Source organism: Sparus aurata, chromosome 1 (genome assembly GCF_900880675.1).
Source record: "Sparus aurata chromosome 1, fSpaAur1.1, whole genome shotgun sequence".
NCBI classification, from domain to species: Eukaryota; Metazoa; Chordata; class Actinopteri; order Spariformes; family Sparidae; genus Sparus; species Sparus aurata.
The window spans coordinates 12,730,204-12,751,291 of NC_044187.1; the positions used below are offsets into that span (position 1 = coordinate 12,730,204).

The 21,088-nt window shown below is 42.0% G+C and overlaps 2 protein-coding genes across 18 annotated transcripts in view; both read left to right on the forward strand.

The window, feature by feature from the left end:
• Positions 1–3,159, forward strand: part of sorbs2a (sorbin and SH3 domain containing 2a) — a 50,450-nt gene extending 47,291 nt beyond the window's left edge. For all 17 annotated transcript variants that reach the window (XM_030435261.1, XM_030435698.1, XM_030435179.1 and 14 more), the window contains 2 exons: positions 182–288; positions 809–3,159. In XM_030435261.1, the coding sequence (XP_030291121.1) occupies positions 182–288; positions 809–870 (169 nt within the window). In that variant the 3' untranslated portion in view covers positions 871–3,159. The remainder of the gene's footprint in view (positions 1–181; positions 289–808) is intronic.
• Positions 3,160–6,328: 3,169 nt separating this feature from the next.
• Positions 6,329–18,768, forward strand: LOC115579936 (PDZ and LIM domain protein 3). The gene is made up of 7 exons (XM_030413740.1): positions 6,329–6,627; positions 13,641–13,792; positions 14,212–14,296; positions 14,376–14,563; positions 15,904–16,031; positions 16,446–16,557; positions 18,251–18,768. Exons 1-7 carry the CDS (start codon positions 6,535–6,537, stop codon positions 18,435–18,437), a joined length of 945 nt encoding a protein of 314 aa, XP_030269600.1. The 5' UTR covers positions 6,329–6,534; the 3' UTR covers positions 18,438–18,768.
• Positions 18,769–21,088: the final 2,320 nt, after the last annotated feature.

The following is a 21,088-nucleotide window of genomic DNA, read 5'->3' on the forward strand; positions in this document are numbered from 1 at the left end:
AATCATATTTACCCAAGAAAAGATCACTTTGTGTTTAACTTCAGGCATAACAAGGTATACAGTGTGTGTGCATTTAAATTTACATTTGCTTTATGCGTATAAAATTTAAACACAAAAAGAAAGGTGGCATTACTGCTGCATTATTCTGGATGTGAGTTCACCACCGCCTTCTCTCACACAGGTACCAGGCCGTGTACAACTACATGCCTCGCAACGAGGATGAGCTGGAGCTGAAGGAGGGCGACATTGTGGATGTGATGGAGAAGTGCGACGATGGCTGGTTTGTTGGTAAGAAGAGGGAATTCTGGGTTTCCTATTGATAAGACATTTGATTTGATGTTTCGCTTCAAACACAAAAACACTTACAGTAGAGGACTTGATAGAAGTGGTACAATAGAGAGAAGGCAAGTAAATAATTTGTGTTCAGTAGTGAGGTTTCCATCCAAATCTTCCCCCCCCCCCCCCCCCCCAAAAAAAAAAAAACTGCAAATGAAAATGCAGTATATCCAAGTTTTAATATCTAGTTCCAGTCAAAAACAAACACTATGCAGTCCAATTCAGGACTGAGACCACTAGATGGCACTGTGATCCCAGCACATATTTATAACCTCACAGTTAAAGGTCAGTGACTGTGAGAATATGTTTGTCATGATAATATTTACATTCCTCGCCCTCTAAAGATGTTTTTCAGTTTGATCTCCAGGTTTGGCTGATGTCCAGACTGCAGTGAGCTGGAATAATATTAGTGAGAGCTGCCGCCAAGTTATAAACACTGACCATTTCCTTTTATTGCTCTTTGTTTTTGAAGGGACCTCTCGGAGGAGCAAGTTGTTTGGAACCTTCCCAGGAAACTACGTGAAGCAGCTATAATGATGATTCCAGACTCCTCCACCCCTGGCCCCGCCCCCTTCTGTGACACGTCCATTGCCCCTCAGCACAGCACCCGCAGGACGCCACCTCCCAACGCTCACGCCGTCCCTCAAGACGTGTCGCACATTTATGTGTTTGCGTGTATGTGTGGCTTGTCGGCTTCACACAGACAGAACATTTAGCTCTAACTAGCCATCTTTAATGGAAGACTTCTATAAAGATAATGTTGTTTTTTTAATCTTGTCTTTTTATCCTTATTTTTCTATCATGGAGAACCCAAACTTTGTGCTCCAGTCAGTGACCTTTAACTTTTCACAGTGATGGAAGGATATCAAAGGAACCTTTGCAAACATTCAGTGATAGAAAACGGCACCGCGCTGGTGCGTTTCTTTCTGTTAAAGGGCAGTAAGATCACAACGATCACCTTATTTTTTTATTTCCGCACATAAAAAAAAAACACCTGTTACATTTTATTTTACTGTTCATTCACAAATATCCCCAAAGACGGAGCAGAGAGTGTTGTAAAAACAGTATTCTGTCAGCAGGTCTGTTATATATGAATTGTGTTGAAGGGATTGCAGCCATGCAGCCGATATTTCAGGTAAAAGGATGTTACGTCCCACAGAAAAGACTGTGCGTGTATCAATGTTACGTGTTACCCGAGGTATTGATCGACTCTTAAGAATTTGGGTATATATTTGTCGAGAAACACATCATTATCTCAAATTATGTAAAAGTGGCAGAAAATATCATTGAAGCTGGTGTACTCGCTGTCTAAACCTGATAGATCTAAAGTTTAAGATTAGAAAACACAAAGTTCTTCATCATGAACATCTTCACACTAGGATTGATGCACTTTAACAAAACTTTAACACAATTTCATGTTTGTTTTTTCTCAAAATTCCACTTCAGATTTTTCACACTAGAGGTTGATAGGACTGTGGGGCTTCTGGGTATATTGGTCATGTTTGGAAAGTGTATGCAAAAAGGTCACCGACCTTTTAGGTATTATATTTATTAGAGGACAAGTGCTGGTCAAACTGTGTTATGAGATGATTTTAGAAGGGATGGAAATGGAAACACGTTCAACACATTTGAAGGGTTGTTTTTTTTTTTTTTATTGTCAAGTAAAATATAATTGTCAGTAACACTATAGTTGACGGGCTATGATTATGCCGGTTGTCATGATGTTTTATGTTGAATTATTTAAGCCAGATGCAGGATGAGACGGCATTTTATCAGAAACTTCAGTCACGTAACTGCAGTTTTTTTTCCACTAGATTTTGGTGGCATCTTTTAACCCAGTTGTCACTGTGTTATGTAGTAATATACTATATTAGGAATTACTGGCAATTTCCACCGTATGTTGTCATGCTCAGTGAATGTGATTTATGTTTTTTTTTTCTTTTCTCATTTTTCGTGTTTCACATAGGATGGACACTGACGACGAAAAAACAATTGTTGAAGCACCTTAAGATATATTTTGATTTCTCATTCACGCATCACATGTCACCTCCATGTCATCCACTCTTTCAGCTGGTGTGAGAACACTTGTTTGTGTGTGTGCCAGTGTGTTTGTGTGTGTGTGTGCATGAATGTGTGTGTGTCTGAGTGTGTGTGTGCGTGTGTGTGTGCGTGCGTCTGGCGTCTGTGGTGTTTTTGTAAGCCTTTTGTATGAGAGCTGTAAAATGGCCAACATCCACTTGCTTTATAAAGTCAGCTTTTTCTCACCCACCATCACATTTGGTTTCCTCTCCTTCTTTCTTTCCTCACGTTCTCCATCAGTGGTGCTAATCTTTGAACATAGCCGGGCATGTAGGCCTTTTTCTTCTTCCTCCAGTTATTTGTTGTTTTAGGAGCCAGTGACGTATTTAAACTCAAGTTACTGTAGGTAGACTCAGTAGAGTTGGTTGATTGCTGCCTTACATCCAACTCGCTAATTTTTAATAGCCATGTATATGTAAACCTCTTCTGTGATGCAAAAAAAAAAAAAAGAGTTAATTTATGCATATATAGTTTAGAAAACGTGTCGGGAGGTGTGCACAGGACATGGTCACAAACTCTAGTTTGCCTTTGATACAACATTAGGAACAGATTTGGATTGAAGAGTTTGACTCCTGATATGTTTATACATGTAATACAACTGTAAATCTTATATGTTATTCATGTTAATATCAAATTCAATGCACACTCTTGGACCTAAGTATTTCTATCTGCTAATATCTTAGCATCTGTTGGATGATTTTTCTGGGGGCTGTATTGCTAATAAAATCCAGCTGGTAGATGAAATATATCCCAATTATTTTTCTCTTTTCAGCTCAACAGAGACGTTGAGGGCTGAAAGGGAAATCTCGTTTATGACCATTAAAGGTACACTGCAGAGTTTTTTCCAGAATTTCACTCAAGCATAGAGGTGACGCGATGCACATTTCTAGCTCTGTTACACACAATACCACAGGTTGACAGCTGGTGGCGGTAATGTGCGGTAAAAATCAGCCAGCTGAAGAGAAGTTTGGGGAAAAAAGGGGAAAAGGCTGTGCACATAATTGATTACATTATTAAGGCACAATGCTATAAAAAGTCTTAAGTTATGAGTGATGAAACTTAAATAGCAACATGTCATTGCGTGATTACTTTCATAGAGAAAAAGACTGGTGTTATATATTTTTCCTGTTGTCCACAAAGCCCATAAAAAGACAAACCATCTCTCAGTACATTCTGATTTTCCTTCTCTGTTGCACTCAGCTCCGACCACATTCCTACTGAAACACGTCATGGGTGGTGAGAAGGTTTAAAAAGTGTTTGTTATCTGTGGTACTGAAGTAAAAAGCCTAACTGTATAGGGACTACTTTCAGCTGTGGATCAATACCGTTACAGCCATGATGAGCAAACAGTTTGTTTGTGACTGGCAACATACAAAGAAACACACCATACCAGAGTTCACAAGTTTGATTTTTTTTTTTTTTTATATTTTTTTGTTTTGTAATTAATAAACAAAAACTGTCAAAAGAAAAAGCAATAACTAATCTATCAAACAATGCTGCAAATACTGGAACACAGGACCTCCATCTTCAAAGGAAATAAACACAAAGAGACGTGAACTGTGAGACAGTCAGAGCTGGATTGTCTGGAGGTAGGTGCATGGGAGAAAATGAAAGGAAAATAAACTACAGTTCCCATATTCAGATTAAATGAAAGCGCTCGAGGCTCCCTGATTGCTTTTTTGACAACAATGGATGTGTCTCTGTCAAAAAGAAAAACACTTTATGCACCAGGCTTTAGCAATGCAGCCAATACTTGATGTTGATGATGTAAAATATCACCAGACTCGTCCCAGGCTTGCTGCAGCTCCAGAGTGTGTCAGTCCAACGTGAGATGAAGTGCTCTTTCTAAAAACCTTATGAATGAATACAAGTTTGTTTAATTGGAAACAAATCTACTCACCCACATGCAGATGGGAGTTTTGTCATCCGCAGAACATTTTTGGAGCAAAACAGTATTACAGCATTTTCCTAAATATCTGATAACTGATAATAACTGTGGGAGGGGGGGGGTTGGCTCCGTACAGCTTGGCAGCTACAGTGTAGATTTTGGCTTTTGGTGTAAATATCTTTTCACATCATTGAGGGATCTCAGAGTTTCCAAAGATGAGCTGTGTGCAATCATTTTATGATATTTTCCATTGAGGTGCTATTTGTAAGAAAAGCTGATTTTTAAATCTCATTCCCAACTCATCAAAAACCCAATGCGTCACTTTTTGACGAGTTAGGAATCAAATTTTCTACCAAAAAGCACCTTTCAAGAAAACGTCCTTATTTGACTTCAGTTGCGGAGGAGGACGCTGCAACGCTGTTGTGCTGTAAAGCTCCAGAAATGTTTTGTGGACTATGAAATATCACCTGACATGAGGGCATCTAGATGACTGAACTGACATTTTTGTGTGAACTATTCCTTTAACTCAGGGTTCCTGCATATTTTCCTTATTCAAATTCAAGCACTTTTAAGGCATTTTCAAGTGCCGTGTTAAGCTGTGACAAATTACATATTTATACACAGCTGTAAACAACCTAAAGTGATGTTCCATGATGTCACTCTACAGAGGGATGGCATTACAGACCAGCCTCATGTTTCACCTGACTGTAAGTAGACTTGGCATCCTATCACCTGGCTGAGCTGGTATAAAAGTGTTTATTGTGAAAGTAATGCAGTTAAACCTACACGCAGTTTTCAATCCTTTAAAACACAACAGCGATATGTAAGCGTTTTCAAGTCTTTCCAGCACCTGTACGACGTAAGCTACAACACTTTTTTTATTATTATTATTTCAATGATGCTGTTAAAAGCCCCTCCAGGCAGTTTATACGCAACATAAAAGTGACATCAGTCGCTCTTTCACAGGTTGAGCAGGTAAAACATACGTAAGACGGAGAGAAGGAGAGAACGTGTCTGCGAATAAAGCTTCTCACTGTTGCATGTCTGTCCAGAGAGAGACGGAGACGTGGTGCAGTATGAATACATCATCGTCATCATCATCATCATCATCATCATCATCATCATCAGCTTCCCTTATTTGTCAGGGAGTTACGTCGCCATGGCGACTGCAGAAACAAACCCTGACTCTGATCCACTTTGAAAATACTTTGCCTGGACTCAGACTTTCAACGCACTGCGCAGATGATGGATTTTTGTGGTGTGATTTTTTTCTTTAAAAATTCATTCACACGGTGGAAACTCTGAGGGAGTCTGTCAGTGTTGACGTATAGATCAAGAAGCCTCGCTCAGAGTTTGTTGAAGCCTCCTTGTGTATTTCTTTTCATATTTTTTGGATATGCCTCTAAAGATATTCTCAGCTGGATGGATGAAGTGTAAAGATCACAGTAAATACGTTTTCTCTCGACAAGGCTTTTTAGCTCAAGAGAGAGAAAAAAAACAGACCTTGTTTCTGGTGTAAGGAGAGAAAATGAGACATTGTGTGTTGAACTGAAGTGTTGATAAGCTCGGGGGTGAGAGTCCTGGGTCCCATCCAGATCAATAGTGGCTGGAATGTTCCTGCGGGACCTCCAGGGCCTCAGAGCGGAGCTGCGCCTCCAGACCAAATAAGGACAGGAGCAGCAAGACCCGTCAACCAGAGCGAGAGGAGGCCAGCCAGACTGCGAGCTGCCCGGGGATGAGAAGCAGCAAGGGAGCAGGGAACAGGGAGCAGGGAGGAGGGTGGAGGGAGGAGGAGGGGGGAGGGTTGCTGGTTTACATCCTCACTCTGTCCTCACTTTGTCCATGTAGGTGTTTTCACGGGCTGTGATCTGAGTGGGAGCACCTGATTGAAGAGGAAAAACACTGGCCTCCTTCTTTTGGAGAGAGAGAGAGAGAGAAGTAGCAAGAGAGAAAATGAAACACAGTGAGAGAAAAGGGCTCCGAGAAATAGGAAAACTGGCGAGCAAGTGCCGGTGGGAGCCAGTTCCCAAAAATCTGACCAATTGCCTGACTGCCGGGGTGGTGTCTGTCCATTCTCCTCCCCCCTGCACCCTCCCACATGGCTCAAAATCTCCATCACTTCGATTCTCCCTGTGCTCTTTAACTTTGTCCCCCGCAGTGTACAGCGGTTATCCGTCCGTCCTGTTGTTATCTAACAGCAGAGGAGGGGGGGGGAAGACTTTTAAAGGGTCATGCCACTCAATGTTGTGCTGGACGGCCCAGCCCCCTGGGGGTTTCGCCTGACGGGAGGAAAGGACTTCAACCAGCCCCTGACCATCTCCAGGGTGAGTGAGTGATGAGGACGTCTCTATTATGAGAACACACGATTACAGATCATTTTTTTAATGGCTCCACAGAACAAAAACTTTACTTTTGGTTGTGAGTGACGCGATGATTTGATGAGCCAAAGTGTCTAAAATGTGCCTCAACTTTTTGGTGGTCCAGTCCAGAGGAGTCAGTGTTTGCGGTTGCAGGAGGGTTCATTCTAGAACGAGCCTGTCCGGACTCAGCATGGTATGCGGTTTGCACCTGTGCCACAGCAAATGTAAGAGGCTTAGATACAAATAGCAGCTTACATCGTACTCCGACATGTGCACAAACACAAGCACGGATGTCTCATTGAGTGGATTTCAGGCGGAGGAATTTAGGAGCACGTTGAGATTATGACGTTATTCCCAAACAATCCTGAAGAGTTTGTTGGTTCATTTTGAGTAAAAACCTGATGAAGAAAGAAAAAGGAATAAGAAAGAATCCACTTTTTTAAGTTTGAACAAACTTGATTCACACACTGAGAGGCAGGAGTCAACTCATGGAAGAATGGATGTGTCGGAGATTGGAGAAGATGAGCACAGTGTTATTTTATATGCATCTATATTAACAGTGCAGCTGTTCACGGTGCAGTGTGAGGTCACCGCTCAGCATCATGCAGCTCGTCTTCGTTGTTGTAAGACTCTCTTGCATTAACAAAGGATTTATCTGACAGATATTTGGTAAAGAGGAAGAACGTTGAGGAGGTCGTGGCCGCTGATTCAGATCAGAATTTATCTTCCTCTGTTGATAAAATGATAATTTCCTGGAGTTAACGTGGTATTTCCTGTTTACACAAAGTAAAAACCAAACAGGATCCAATCCAAACAGAACCGCGTGTTATCATGAAATAACCAACAAGGTTACTTAGAAGAATTTACTCTGTTTAAAGGGACTTGCAAGCTGGTGCTAGCATCCAGCTAACCTAGCTTAGCACAAAGACCGGAGGCAAGAGGAAAGAGCTCGCCTGGTTCTGACTAAAGGGAGCGAAAATCTGCACAATCACAGCCTTTAAAACTCACTAAGTAACATTTTGTATCTCAGTCCTGGAGCCTCTGAGCTCTTTTGTTAGACATCAAGTTGTATTTTACGCTTTGGTTTAAGATTAGTGAGCTTTAGCAGTGCTGATCTGGTGACTAGGGACAGAGCCAGGCTAGCTGTTTACCTTTAGCGTGCTTATGCTAAGCTAAGCTAAGCTAACCCTCTCCATCTTCAAATGCGCATGTATAGATATCCATCTTCATTTTTCATACATAATGTAATATAATCTAGGTAAGTGACTGGTCTCAATCTTTTCTGATCTCACGTCTTAGACAACAAACAATCCCAAAATGTGTGCATCATGTCCCTTTCTTAAAAACAGCTTTATTCCTGTTTTATCACTTTTAGTAGTTTCTACGTTTTGCACTTCTTCGACTGATGTGTCATCTTACAACGTTATAAAAACAACTTCAATTGAAAGGAATCTAATCTGTCTTTCCCCCCTGAATGATGGCAGGAAAGACCAAAGAGGGCAACAAATGGATAATTAGGGGAAAAGGAAAAGTTAGGAAAAACTCGAGAGTCGGTAAAAACAAAGAAATATAACATACAGACACATAAACATAAATCCCGATCTACTATAAGTAAGCAGTGCTTTACAACAAAAATAAATAATAGCTATGGCTGCCCAGCACAGTCACCAGGATGAGTCAGCAGTTAACATCTCTGCGGACAGCTGATACGTGTGACACCGCTGGATGTTTTTAAAGAGGAAGATTTCCAGCTGTGTTTGAGGTGACAAAACATTTTTTTTTAAGTCAAAACATGATGTTTTTCTGACCCTAGCCAAGTGTATTTTTTGCCAAAACCCAAGCAAGACCATGAGCACAAAGGTATTAGGACATAAAGGACATAGGACATTTGCCGAAACAGACATTGCCAGTTGGGTTGGGGCTGGAACATGAACAGTGGTGTCTTCATCAGCATTCATCTGCTGTATCCTCTGGGATCAGATGTGAGGAGACCCAGTAATCCCGCTCTGTTGGGGTTATGCGTGTCTATATTTAGAGTCAGACCTCAGAAACTACAACTGACTAAAAGCATAGTTAGCTTTCCAATCCAGTGGCTCTGCCCAATAACCTCACACCTGTTGTGTCAGCGGACACTCGGCGGCCTCGTATGAGAACGGTGACGAGAGAAGACTGGGTGTGCGAGGAAGGAGAGGAATTAAGGGTGTGTAAACAATGCGCGAGCAGAAACGCAAGAAGCCACGTGTAGGAAAATCTAAGAGAGAGAGATTCATGTGGAAATAAACCAGAAGAGAAGACGAAACACCTCACCAGTGCGCTCTGTGAGACAAATTCAAAGGAATTGTTTCTGCACACTGAGGATTTATTTAAGGGATTGGGCCCAGTGTCTCCCCTCACTGCCATGTTTGGTCAGGAACATCCTCCTCTTTATGTCCCGACGGTGTTCCCGGCTGGTCGAGGAAAGTAAACACAAGCGATTACCATCTTTTCTTCTGCAGCTGACTGCAGCCTTAAAGGGGCACTCTGCCGAACCTACACATCAGTTTACGTGATCTTCATGTCATTGGGAGAACGTCTTAGTGCGTAAAAATAGCTTTTATGCTGTCCTCTGTGGCTCTGCAGGGACTATTTCAGTCTGAGAAAAGTCATCATGGTTCCCTCGGCGTGTGCATTTAACAAGCTGCGACCCCGAAATGTTGATCCTTTATGTTTCTTTAGGTAACATTGTGCTTACGGTGTGTTACATGTAGGCACAAAAAACACTTGGCTGTGGCTTAAAATACTTATCCACGGCTGGAAAATGTCTCCTTGAAAATATCCAGTGATGTCATGTTTACGAATGTTGCGATGCCGAGGTCCCTCATTAAGGGTCTCTGGTGGTTTCACGCTTAAATTGTTGAAACGCAGTCACAAACTGTGGTTACCGGCCTGGCAGCCTTCTTACTCAATTCCTCCACCATCCCCTCCATGTCCCAGTACAGAGGTCGGGTCATAGATATGTAATATCTAATGAAGGGCATAACTGAGGTGCATTATGGGGAGCGTAGGATCCAGCATTATTGGAGCTTGACCCATTAATGAGACTAGGTAAGGAGGTCTTAGCCTCTGCTATGGTTGGGTACTGTTGACATTTGAACCAATCAGCACACAACAGTTATTTTTTCAATACTTTACCCTTTCTGTTATAATAAACATTCGGTACAAAATCGAGCAGCGTTTCAAAAGAAGAAGCTGTTAAAGGACCTTGAAGCCGTTATACAAACTTTTTAATAGCGGGACTAAAAATGTAGAAACTGATGGAGTATCAGCAAAGTGTTGGACTGTGTATATATATATATATATATATATATATATATATATATATATATACATATATATATATATATATATAGATATATATATATATATATATATATATATATATATATACATATATATATATATATATATATATATACAAATATATATATATATATATATATACATATATATATATATATATATATATATATATATATATATATATACATATATATATATATAAACTGTCAAAAGGAACAACATTAATATAACATTAGAGGGAAACAACAGGCCGTTACTTCATAACGTCAGTCTTATCCAGAGTAGAAAAAGCAGCACTGTCATCGTCTGTTACACTGTCGTCGCTATTACAGTGGTTGCCATATATTTGGTACTCAGTAGTATCAATGTCATTTGGTCGGTATCCTTTAAAAGAAACAAGTTTGGAACCGAACCCTCACCCTTGCTGCATCAATTTTGACAGTTCTTCTTTCAATCGGTCTCTGGCAGCTTTCTCAAAGTTTTGTTTGTTGCCTGCCGGGAGATGAAAGACATGTAAGTGTAGCGAGTGAGAGAAGTTACTGGATCTAAACACCGAAACGATGGGCTTAAAGATGCTGAAATTCTCTTGTAGAGCTGAGGTGAAAAAGATCATTTGATTCATTGTTCATATAAACACATTGACAAGAGAGCAGCGTTTACTAGGTTGCTTGTTGCCGTGACTGGATTCTCTCTTTCCTTTTTTAATTCCTTACATCATTCATTCTCACTTTGTTTTGGGGTTTTTTGTTCCTATAATCATAAAACAAATATGAAGTGATTATTTTCCCACAGTTGAGAACAGAAGAATCTTTAGTTGTGCTCTTGGGGATTTTCATGCTTGCGGGATCTGTTTAAGAAGAAAAGGGGCGGAAGGAATGAGGGAAGACATGAGGTATAAACAAAGGCTGGAGGAAACCGAAAAGGTAAAAAAAAAAAAAGAAGGAGGAAAGGAAAGTTGGAAGGACAGAGGGAATAAACCACGGAAGAAACCACAGGCAGAAAGATAAAGACGCGACAGCTGAAACAAAGGAATCCAATAAAAAGCATAGTTGTGTTGGATTCAGGTAACACACATCAGAGCCGTAAAACACAGACACGGACAGCAAACGCTCTGCTGTAAATCACCGCTCCCTCTCAGGCAGCATGAGACATCCCCTCAGCACTTTCATCCACGGTTATTTATAGGCAGATGACCTCATTCGAGTTTCAATGTAACATCCCGGTGTAGCTAAATTTGCTATGTCTCGTAATGTAATATGGCCCGAGCATAGGTCACGGCCTGTGTAGTGTAAGGGGGAATGTTGGGTCGGGTTTTTGAAGCTGCCTCCTGAGATCTTCTCCGTGACCCTCTGGGGGGAGTTCTTATTAATCTTGATCACTTCCTGGCCGGCAGAATACATATTCCATCTGGATGCTGTCACTTAGTGGGAAGCGGCGCATGTTTATTTTATCTCCATGACAAGAGACGGGCGGTTTACACGCAAGCATACCGACCAGGGCACGGCCTTTCTGTAACGGCAGCCCTCCCGGCTGCATCTCAGAGAGCAGTTGGTGTTTTTACAGAGTGCATGTGGTGGGACAAAAAAAAAAGAAAAGTAGATTCAAGTCATGATTGGCTTCAATCGTCTCTGATTTGAGTTTTATTGAATAGTTGGGCTTCTTGGTGGAGTCTGTGAACCTCTGCATTTACAGACTAAGAGAATGAAAATGATTATATAAAGCTGTGATCCCAGCAGTGGAGCATGAACACGGGGTCATGCTGTTGAGTTTCTGCGTGAGGAGATGAGGTGCCAGTGATGGAGAACAGACCGAAGCGTTTCACAAGGCTGCCCCACCTGAACACACTGGGCTGTTGGGGAGACAGAGAGGGAAAGTCTGGGGTTTTTTTATCCAGGGATTCACTCTAATGTGTCATAACCTACAAATTATAGTCAGTATATCATCTCATTCAAACCCAGAATGTTATATTTGACCACTTTAATATTTACAATATTAAAGTGGTAGTATGTAATCAAAAGTTTAGAAATGAGCTAAAGTATCAAGAGAATGTGAGTCAATAACAGTTTTGATGTCACGATGTCTACGCATTGTGTTGAAGCGGTATCTCCTTAGATTAGCATGCTAACCAACTAGCCCTGGCCTGCCCAGGTCCAAAGGCACTCAAAGCTCCTGTTCTAGGGGTGTAAACAACTAACACTCCGGTCCCTGAGCTCCCAGTCTGAACCGCTGGCAGCAAATAGCGGTCACTGTGTTTGTATGTTGCCCACTTTGTTATGAGTAGGATGCTGATAGGTGGCCAATCCTTGCACATTGCATTTTTAATGAGGTAATAATACAAACTAAGTATTTTTTTCCATAACTGAATAAACAGGCTGTTCTCAGAGGAACATAAGGTCCAAGAACAATGTTTTTTAAGCTAGAGAGGTGGCAGGGTCCGCCACATATAAACAGAGTAAAACAGTATGAAATTGTTTTGTTGTTTAAGGTCAGTTTGTTTACTCCGTTTATTCAGTTTTCAAAACAGTCTTTGGAGAGCTTTCTCTTCTGATTAACACGTCTTCCCCAAAACTACGTAGTGCACCTTGAACAGAGTGAAAGAAGGACGTAACAACTGGCTTCTTCAGTTGCACCAGAAGTAATTACACACTGGGCAGCAGTCAGGACGTCGTGGTCGTCTTTAATCTCTAAGTGGTTCCTGTAAGCTCTGAGGCGTGCCATGAACTGTGGACTCTCCTCCACAGTCTCCTGACCTCAACACCGCTGAACATTTATAGGCGCTCGTGAAGACTGAGAGGGCCAAACGTTCTGTGACATCACAAGACGCTTGGTGGAAAACTGCGACATCACGGCAGGAACTTCAGCCATCAGGTTGCACACAGATTTGTGTGGACCCGAGCGCAAAAAACTGACATGCCAAAGATATTCTGTGAGTCTATGTTTCAAAGATTTAACATTTGAACTAAATCTTTGAGCTGATAGTATCATATACCAGATATCATGTTTGGGCCCTCCTGTATGAAACAACAGACTTGTTTACCTTCACCTTCATAATGTGCTGAATCAGGACTTTTTTTTGGAAGCTTTTCTGTTTTCAGGTCCCAAACTTCACATGACCCCCAGCGATCACAGACGTCAGCCGATTTCGAGCGAAGCATATTTGTGTGTTTGGTCGGAACTCCAAATATATCACATAGAAAACATTTATTTGTTGTTATTTATGGACGTATTTTCAAGGGATTCATATTCAGTGATGAAAAAAGTGGAGCCATGAGAGAAGGCTTCTCTGCTCTCATTCTCTTCTTTTTTTTCTTGAAATAGTCCGTGCCTCTGCTCTCTGAAGATGAAAATAAACAGTCTTAGGAAGAACGTTTTGGTCCGCTGTGTTATAGAAAGCTGCTGAACCACCCTGGCTTTAAATATCTTTGGTCCTCCTGGGCACACCTCTGAAACTAATACCATTAATGAATACCTTTATTCCAATTCATATTTTGGAAGAAGTTGCTGTTTTGAAAATGGTGGTGGACAGCACCGCTCTTATAAAAAGAAGTTATTCGTCACCTGTCTGTATCGTCTCATTGATATATCACAGCCGCAGTCTTTCTCATACAAAAGCACTCTTTCTTCTTCTCCCCCTCCAGATCACCCCCGGCAGCAAGGCCTCGGCGGCCAACTTGTGTCCCGGCGACGTCATCCTCGCCATCGAGGGCATCCCCGCCTCAGACATGATGCACTGTGAGGCTCAGAACAAGATCAAGGAGTCCAGCAGTCAGCTCTGTCTCACTATCGAAAGGTTGTACGCCGAATCAAAAAAAGCACGCGCACGAACAGGTGGTGGACCCAGTAAAGGCAACACCTGCGCATATAATGAAACTGAATACATTAGCCTGTTTGTGCAGATTCTATTGTTCCATTTTTGTGTCAGGCAGCTGTTCATTCAGTTGTAAATTAAGTTTGGAGGCCATTGTTGTGCTTTCACGTGGTGCTCCTGTTGCTTTTACTGTGTGGATACATTCAGTACGGGTTGTGATTTTGGCTAAATTTCATATTTATTGTATGAACGCGGTGTGACAGGAAAAGGCCAACGTGGTACCAGAAGTTTAAACCCCTATTTATGAGGTTTTATAGGTCGGGATTATAGACAACTCACTGAACGGTCAGTTTATCATTTCTGTTGTGACCTTCTGACCAGGATCTGTTTTTAATTCCCAGGAACGAACCAAGACTGTGGTCCCCAAACGTCGTCGACGAGGGCAGAGCTCACCCGTTTAAAATCAACCTGGAAGCCGAGCAGCAGGTTTGTTTGTCTTGTGTGAGAATCGGATTCGCGCTTTCCTTCTCGACGCCGTCCTCACCTCCCCGTCCTCCCCCCGCAGGAATATAAACCCATTGGCACCGCTCACAACCGGAAAGCTCAGCCGTTCATCGCGGCGGCGAACCTCGACGACAAGCGGCAGGTGGTCAGCGCGGCCTACAACACTCCTATAGGCCTGTACTCGTCAGGCAACATCCAGGACGCCATGGAAGGACAGATCCGAGGCCTGGTTCACCCAAAGCCTGAGAGGTGATGGTTCTCACTCCGTCTACAGTGAAGGGAAATGAAGTTCACTAACCAGCTTTTTCCAGTCAAACGCTCTGGGGGGGGGGGGGGAATCTGGACTGAGTTTAGAATATTTTATCAACGAACCAACTGATTCAATAACCATATTTTTTCTAACATAAAAAGCCTTTTCTCTGTCACCAAACGTCCGTCCCCTCGCTGCTAAAAGGCTCTCGGAATAGCAAAGAGTCCATTTTCATCTGTCCATGTTGTATCTTCTGGTGTAATAATCATTACAGCCTCGCGCAGCTACAAATATAGCAACATGATGTCCGTCTGCCGATGTTACATTTACCGTCATCAACCTGCTCTTTACATGACTCACCTCCCGAGCTGCTCCCCGTCCCGTCGGATGAAGTAGAGCAGCTAAATACGGCCGCAGATGTGCTGCAGCATGTTCATGTGGCTTCCATTAGGCTACCTGATATATGGTGTGTCACGCTGAGAATATATTACCACAGCCCGCAGGAATTCATCTTTCCACGGCTTAACCGTGACTTCTGAATAAGACATGTATCATATCAAGCCAAAGTCATGTCGACCGACTTCTCCTACATGGAAAATAGAGACGTAGATTTCATTGTAACGGATCCATGACCACCAGAACCAGCACGCTAGCGCTTCTATTATAATGTAATAGAGCATGATTCCCTTTCTCGTGTTTCTCTACACGCTTCGGCTGATGAACGCTCTCACTAATCACGCATTTAGCATCCAAACCTCTTTCTCTTCAAAGCCTCGACTCAACCAGGCTCTTACTCTGTAATCTCCGGCTGGTTTGTCCTCAACTGATCTGCTTCAGTTTGTAACGGCGCCCGCAAAAAAAAGCAACAAAACAAACAAAACACAACATTTCAGGAAACTTCACGTTTCAGAAACACAGCAGCATATCAGAAAACAATGTTACTTCACGAAAAACAGCGGCAAGCCTGAAAACCACATTTGACAAATCAATTTTTTTCTTTACAAAACACAACAACAACTTTTAAAGAAACACACCGACATTTTGCAACAGAGAACAACAATTCAGAAAACACAACTTTTTACAAAACACAATATTTCACAAAACACAACAATTCACAGGAGAAGACCTTTCAGAACCCTCAACAATGTGTTTTCCAAAATGTTTCCAATTTCTAAATTGTTGTGTTTTGACCCACAGGGCCACCGTAACTTCTAGCTTTGTGGGAAAATAAAGTTTAATTTGTCCTATAAACCACAGCAGTGGTAGAAAGTATAGCGTGCTTTCTGTGTTTGCGCCCTGACCTGGTGTTGTACTGCCCTGTGTGTCTGTGTGTGCTCAGCCCCCGGACTTTGACCAGCATCGAGGATTCTGACGTGTACCAGATGTTGCAGAGAGACCAGGAGGAGCCTCAAGCTCCTCGACAGTCTGGCTCGTTCAAAGCCCTGCAGGAGTTTATTGACAGTGATGGTGAGCTCTTCCTCTCTCACAAACGATTTCCTCCGCAACACAAAAACATCTCACAGGTTGAAAAGATTACCGCATATATATACCAACAGCTAAAACAGGCAGAACCCTCCACTGTAGACATACTGTAGATGTTTTAAAGGTCATATGTGGAGGATTTAGTGGCATCACGCGGGGTATTTATACAACTGTGATTCTACAAAAGTATATATATTCACTTAAAAACCCTACAGAGACGGTATATTTGATGTTTTACGTCATCAGCTGATTTGATGCAAGCCACACAATAATAAGTGGGCCTGCCTCATACCTGTTGAGTGTTTTGTTTTTATTTGTGGCCTCCAGTCGTGTATAAGTACAGTATTGTTATGCTGAGTGGTTTCTCTCTCTCTCTCTCTCTCTCTCCTGTGTGGACAGGCACTCGTCCCATTGTGACCAGGACAGTAAAAGCCCCCACGACCAAACCAACGCCGCCCACAGGAAACCTGCAGAAGCTGCCCGTCTGCGACAAGTGTGGGAATGGGATTGTGTAAGTAAAAATAGAAAAAAAAAATCATCTGTGATTCACATCCAGAGCCTTAACAAATCAATACAGGACAAAGGGCGGAGAACGGGAACAATACAGCACAACACAACCTATAGCTCATGGAGAAAGTAATCAGCAGCCCTCTCTCTGAACACACACAAGCTGAACAGGGTTCATAAAGGCAAGTTTACTGTACGGCTGCCTTTACACAACAGCGCTGAACAATATAGAATCATTTTCAAATCAATCAAGCTGTTTGTCAAATCCTGATAAAGAGCTTTATATTTTTCCAACAAGTCCAATCATATATAATGAAGTGTGTTCACAATCAGTTCATACGTATTTACAGCTAATAAATGCTTAATTACCCACTGTAATCATTTGTTGCAATAACATATATGTCATTAATTATGATAAATATTTATGTTAAAAGTGTTATCAAGTAATTGTGTATATACACCGTTACAGATGTTGTGTTACAGTTTAGCTGAAAGTCGTTTGCGGCGCACAACGGCAGGGTTGGTTGGTTGGGCAAAAAAAGAAAGCAAGCTTTATTGAGATAAAGCTGAAATCCAAATAACTTCACAAGCAGGCAGGTGAGAACGGAAGGGAAGAAAAAAACAAAACAGAAAACCATGTGGAGCAAACGCGAGAACATTGAGGACGCACAACACAAAAACACACGATAGGGGGAAAGGATGCAGGCGAACCGACAAAGTTTACATGACTACAGTTTCACTTACGCCGAAGTCTGCATGCCAGGCCAGTAGGTGACGCAATTAAACTCCAAAGAATAACACCACACAAACCCACACTTTGCTGGAGGAACTTTAATGAAATCAGCAGTGAGTAACAAACAAAGCCCCAGAGTCTTTCGTTGTTCCTGTTTTTTCCTGTTATTAGGCGACGCCTAAGCGTCAGCATAATGCCAGTTTACACCACGATGGCAACGGTGGCATTTTCCAAAGATTACACCCTTATATTCCTGTAGGGGAGAACACCCTAAGTTTACCGTATTAGGCAGAAAACCATTGTCATTTAAACAGCCCCTTAATGCTAGTGACACTGGGACTAATTAACACACTAAACACAGCTGCACACAGAAAACTGTCGGGAAGAAGACAAAGACAGGAAGTGTAAATCAAAAACATACACACGAGGAACGACCTTCAATATTAAACAGGGAAATGACTAAACTGAAACCCCAAATCATGACAAGTAATCACGGCTAACATTAATAAATACTTAATTTGTCCGTCTATTTGAATTTGACTACATCATAATGTGTTATAATGCGTCACAAACCATACATTTTACTATAAACCTGTTACTGCACAGATTTTGTATGTATTAAGTCATTTAGGCTCTGTGTGTCATCACATTTAACAAATCAGGCTCTTTCGTCATCGTCATCATACCATTATTTATTACAGCATTATTCAAATTATTGTGAAAGAGTTATTTGTGTGTTTGTTGTTGTTGACTCCATGTTTAGATCCTAAAAATATGTTTTTTTATACAATTACTGGAAAGACTTTTATACCCATGCAATGCAAAATGTTGCAGTGTTCCTAATAAAAACCACCTAAAAGTGCCTTTGTTGACTTTACTATACTATTTAATTATCTTGTTGGTTCCACATCGCACCCCATTCTTTGCCCATGACGTCTCCCTCTCTTGTCTTTTGTGCCCTCAGCGGGACGGTGGTGAAAGCACGGGACAAATACCGTCACCCCGGTTGCTTCGTGTGCTCCGACTGTGACGTCAACCTCAAACAGAAGGGTTACTTCTTCGTGGAGGGGCAGCTGTACTGTGAGACTCACGCTCGTGCTAGAATGAGACCACCGGAGGGACACGACCTCATCACGACCTTTCCCGCATAGCTTCCCCTCTTAAGAGAACACACAAACACACACACACACACAGATTAACGGACACACTTTGGCCAACACTACGTCCTATGGCTGTGTTTATCTGCACTTTGATGTGTTTGTCTGTGTGCAATAATATTTGAGTAATGAAACACTTTTCTCCTGATGTTTTGACTCCGTAAATCACCTCCGCGTTGGAACATTTGGTGATAATTGGAAGTGTCTGGTTGTTTGTGGAGCCGGGCCACGGCGATTATTAAACTCGCTTGATTTGCCATTTCCATCTTGCCTCCTTTCTCACAACTTGATGTTTTCCCAATAAAGACCTCTGCTCATACTGTAAGATGTCATCTGTATGTTAAGTCCAGAGATGAAAAGCAAAGCACCACGTGTTGGACTATAGCCTTGGCCAAAAGCAGAATAACTCGGCATATATAATGTTTGCACACATATAAAAGAAAAGGGAGGATGCGCAGTTGTTTACCAGTGGCTGTTCTACTGTCTCCATTAGTTTAGACGTTTGTCCTTGAAAGCACATTAAAGAAAACATTTGTGGGTTGGTTTGGGCCTGGATGATCTCTGTAAACAGATATTTGCATGTGAATGCAGAATCTACAGGCAGGGGACAAGGACTTTGCACCAGGAGCGTTCTGGTTCCCGTTTGTTGTCGATCGTACCCTTTTTAAGACCAAAACCTCAACTGTAGCTGCTGAGCTAGCAGCATCAGCGTGCTCCTGATCTGACGTGTCTGCAGTAGCTGAACCACTCGATCGGTTCGGGATCTTCTGTAGACTTGGATAAAGCCAGGCAAGCTGCTTCGAGTCATTTTCAGTTTTTTCCTGTTACATCTTCCCTTAACACCAGTATTCTTCCTGCATCCAACAGCAAAAGGCAGCATCTTTTTCATCAGCCCATTAAAGTTGCTATCTGTAAGAAAAGTAATGAATTAATTCCCAGTTTGTCAAATAATGAAGCTCAGGTCGAGTCGGCCGCCATCCCAAAACGTCTGTTTTTTGTCGAAATGGGAATGAGACTCAAAAATCAACTTTACAAATACAAATATCACCTTTAAGCGTAAGACAGGAGCGGTTTTAATGTCACTATCAGACCTTTCAGTAAACACGTGTAGAACAAAAGTTACACAAATGGGTGCGCTGAGGACGAAGCTCGCCACCGTCACTCAGCCATGTTGAGTTTTTAAAACTGACGCTGACACGACAATCAACAAGTCATTCAAAAATAGCATCAGGGTAATGCAAGTGTAACAAACTGTTGAAACAGTCAGAAACAGTCTTCACGGTGTGATTATACTGGGTTATTAAATATCAGCCTTTTACTGGTTGATACACCTTCAAAACTCCAGGTGCTTCGATTAGCTCCTGCACACACTGTGCTGTATATTGAGAGCAGTGACTCCTGCTGCCGTTATGACAGCAGAGGGCGCTGAAGTGTCTTTTTGTTTTAGCTCTTTGACCGTCACACAACAGCAGAACACATCATAGCTGAAATGGCTTCAGTGTGTTCCAGGCATGTTGAGTTCAATGTGGAAATGATGATTATTTGGATGTGTGACAGCAGCTGCGAACCTTTTTAGCTTCAGTAAAAACTATTTTCAAAGGCAATTCTACGTCAGGGGTGTGTGTGTGTGTGTGTGTGTGTGTGTGTGTGTGTGTGTGTGTGAGTGACAGAGGGTTTATTTCCCCCCAAAAGTAGATTTCATTTCCATCTGTCCATCTAACTCAACAACTGATTAATACAACTCATCTTCCCAGCACCAGCATTCCCTTTGAAACATCAAGTATATTAAATGGACTCAACTGGCTAAATAAAGCCATGTCGGGCCACCATCTCCAGGACGACCCTTTGTACTTGAAGTGAACCATCTCTGATGAATATGCTGTCACACTGCGTTTCACTACCGGCTCCACCCAAGCGTTTCATCGCAGAAGTACAATTATTGAAAAAAATCGATGTAAAGTCTACTCAGAAAATGTCATTAATCAAATATTAATACACATTGATGCAAGAGAGAGAGAGAGAGAGAGAGACATGGGGGAGTGACGTAAGTGCTCTTTCTTATGAAAACCAAAAGACGAGAGCAAGGAGGAATTTAATTAGTTTCAAAGCTATTGTTCATTTATCTGATTAGCATGCCTCGTCGTCCTCAGGGAGAAGGCTCCGTGGCAGCTGCTCAATAACGTCAGACAGTTAAAGAAACAATTATTGATTTGGAGCCGAACACACCATGAATAGGGTGACTAAAAATGGACACGGGGAGCTAATGCCCCAGTCGCTCGGCCCCTCACGTCTGCACAGAGTCAAGTCAGTGAGGACCTGGTCAACAGGAAGGGCTCTTCAAAACCTGAGCACCGGTGCAATCATTGTAAAAGCAAATAGTGGTAATTAGGACGCTCGCCTCAAACAAAGACAAGCCGGGGAGGAGGAGGAACTATTTCAGTTTCCCTCTGAGCCCATAATGCAAACACACACATAAACATCTGCATCCCGCTTTCACTGCAGCTCGGACCCCCATAAATGTCAAAGCTGAAACACAGAAATTAAAGTGGTGGTTTGTACGTGTGTGTCATGACAAGTGCTGCAAGTTCATGTAAATAAGATATTTATTTGTTTCCATATGTCAGCATGCAGTAGAATTCACCATT

Bases quoted from the DNA above. Each gene is read 5' to 3' on its own strand.
- LOC115579936 (XM_030413740.1), top strand. From the start codon at position 6,535: ATGCCACTCAATGTTGTGCTGGACGGCCCAGCCCCCTGGGGGTTTCGC. The intron at 6,628-13,640 runs GTGAGTGAGTGA...CTCCCCCTCCAG, and splicing joins AGCCCCTGACCATCTCCAGG to ATCACCCCCGGCAGCAAGGC. The intron at 16,558-18,250 runs GTAAGTAAAAAT...TTGTGCCCTCAG, and splicing joins AAGTGTGGGAATGGGATTGT to CGGGACGGTGGTGAAAGCAC.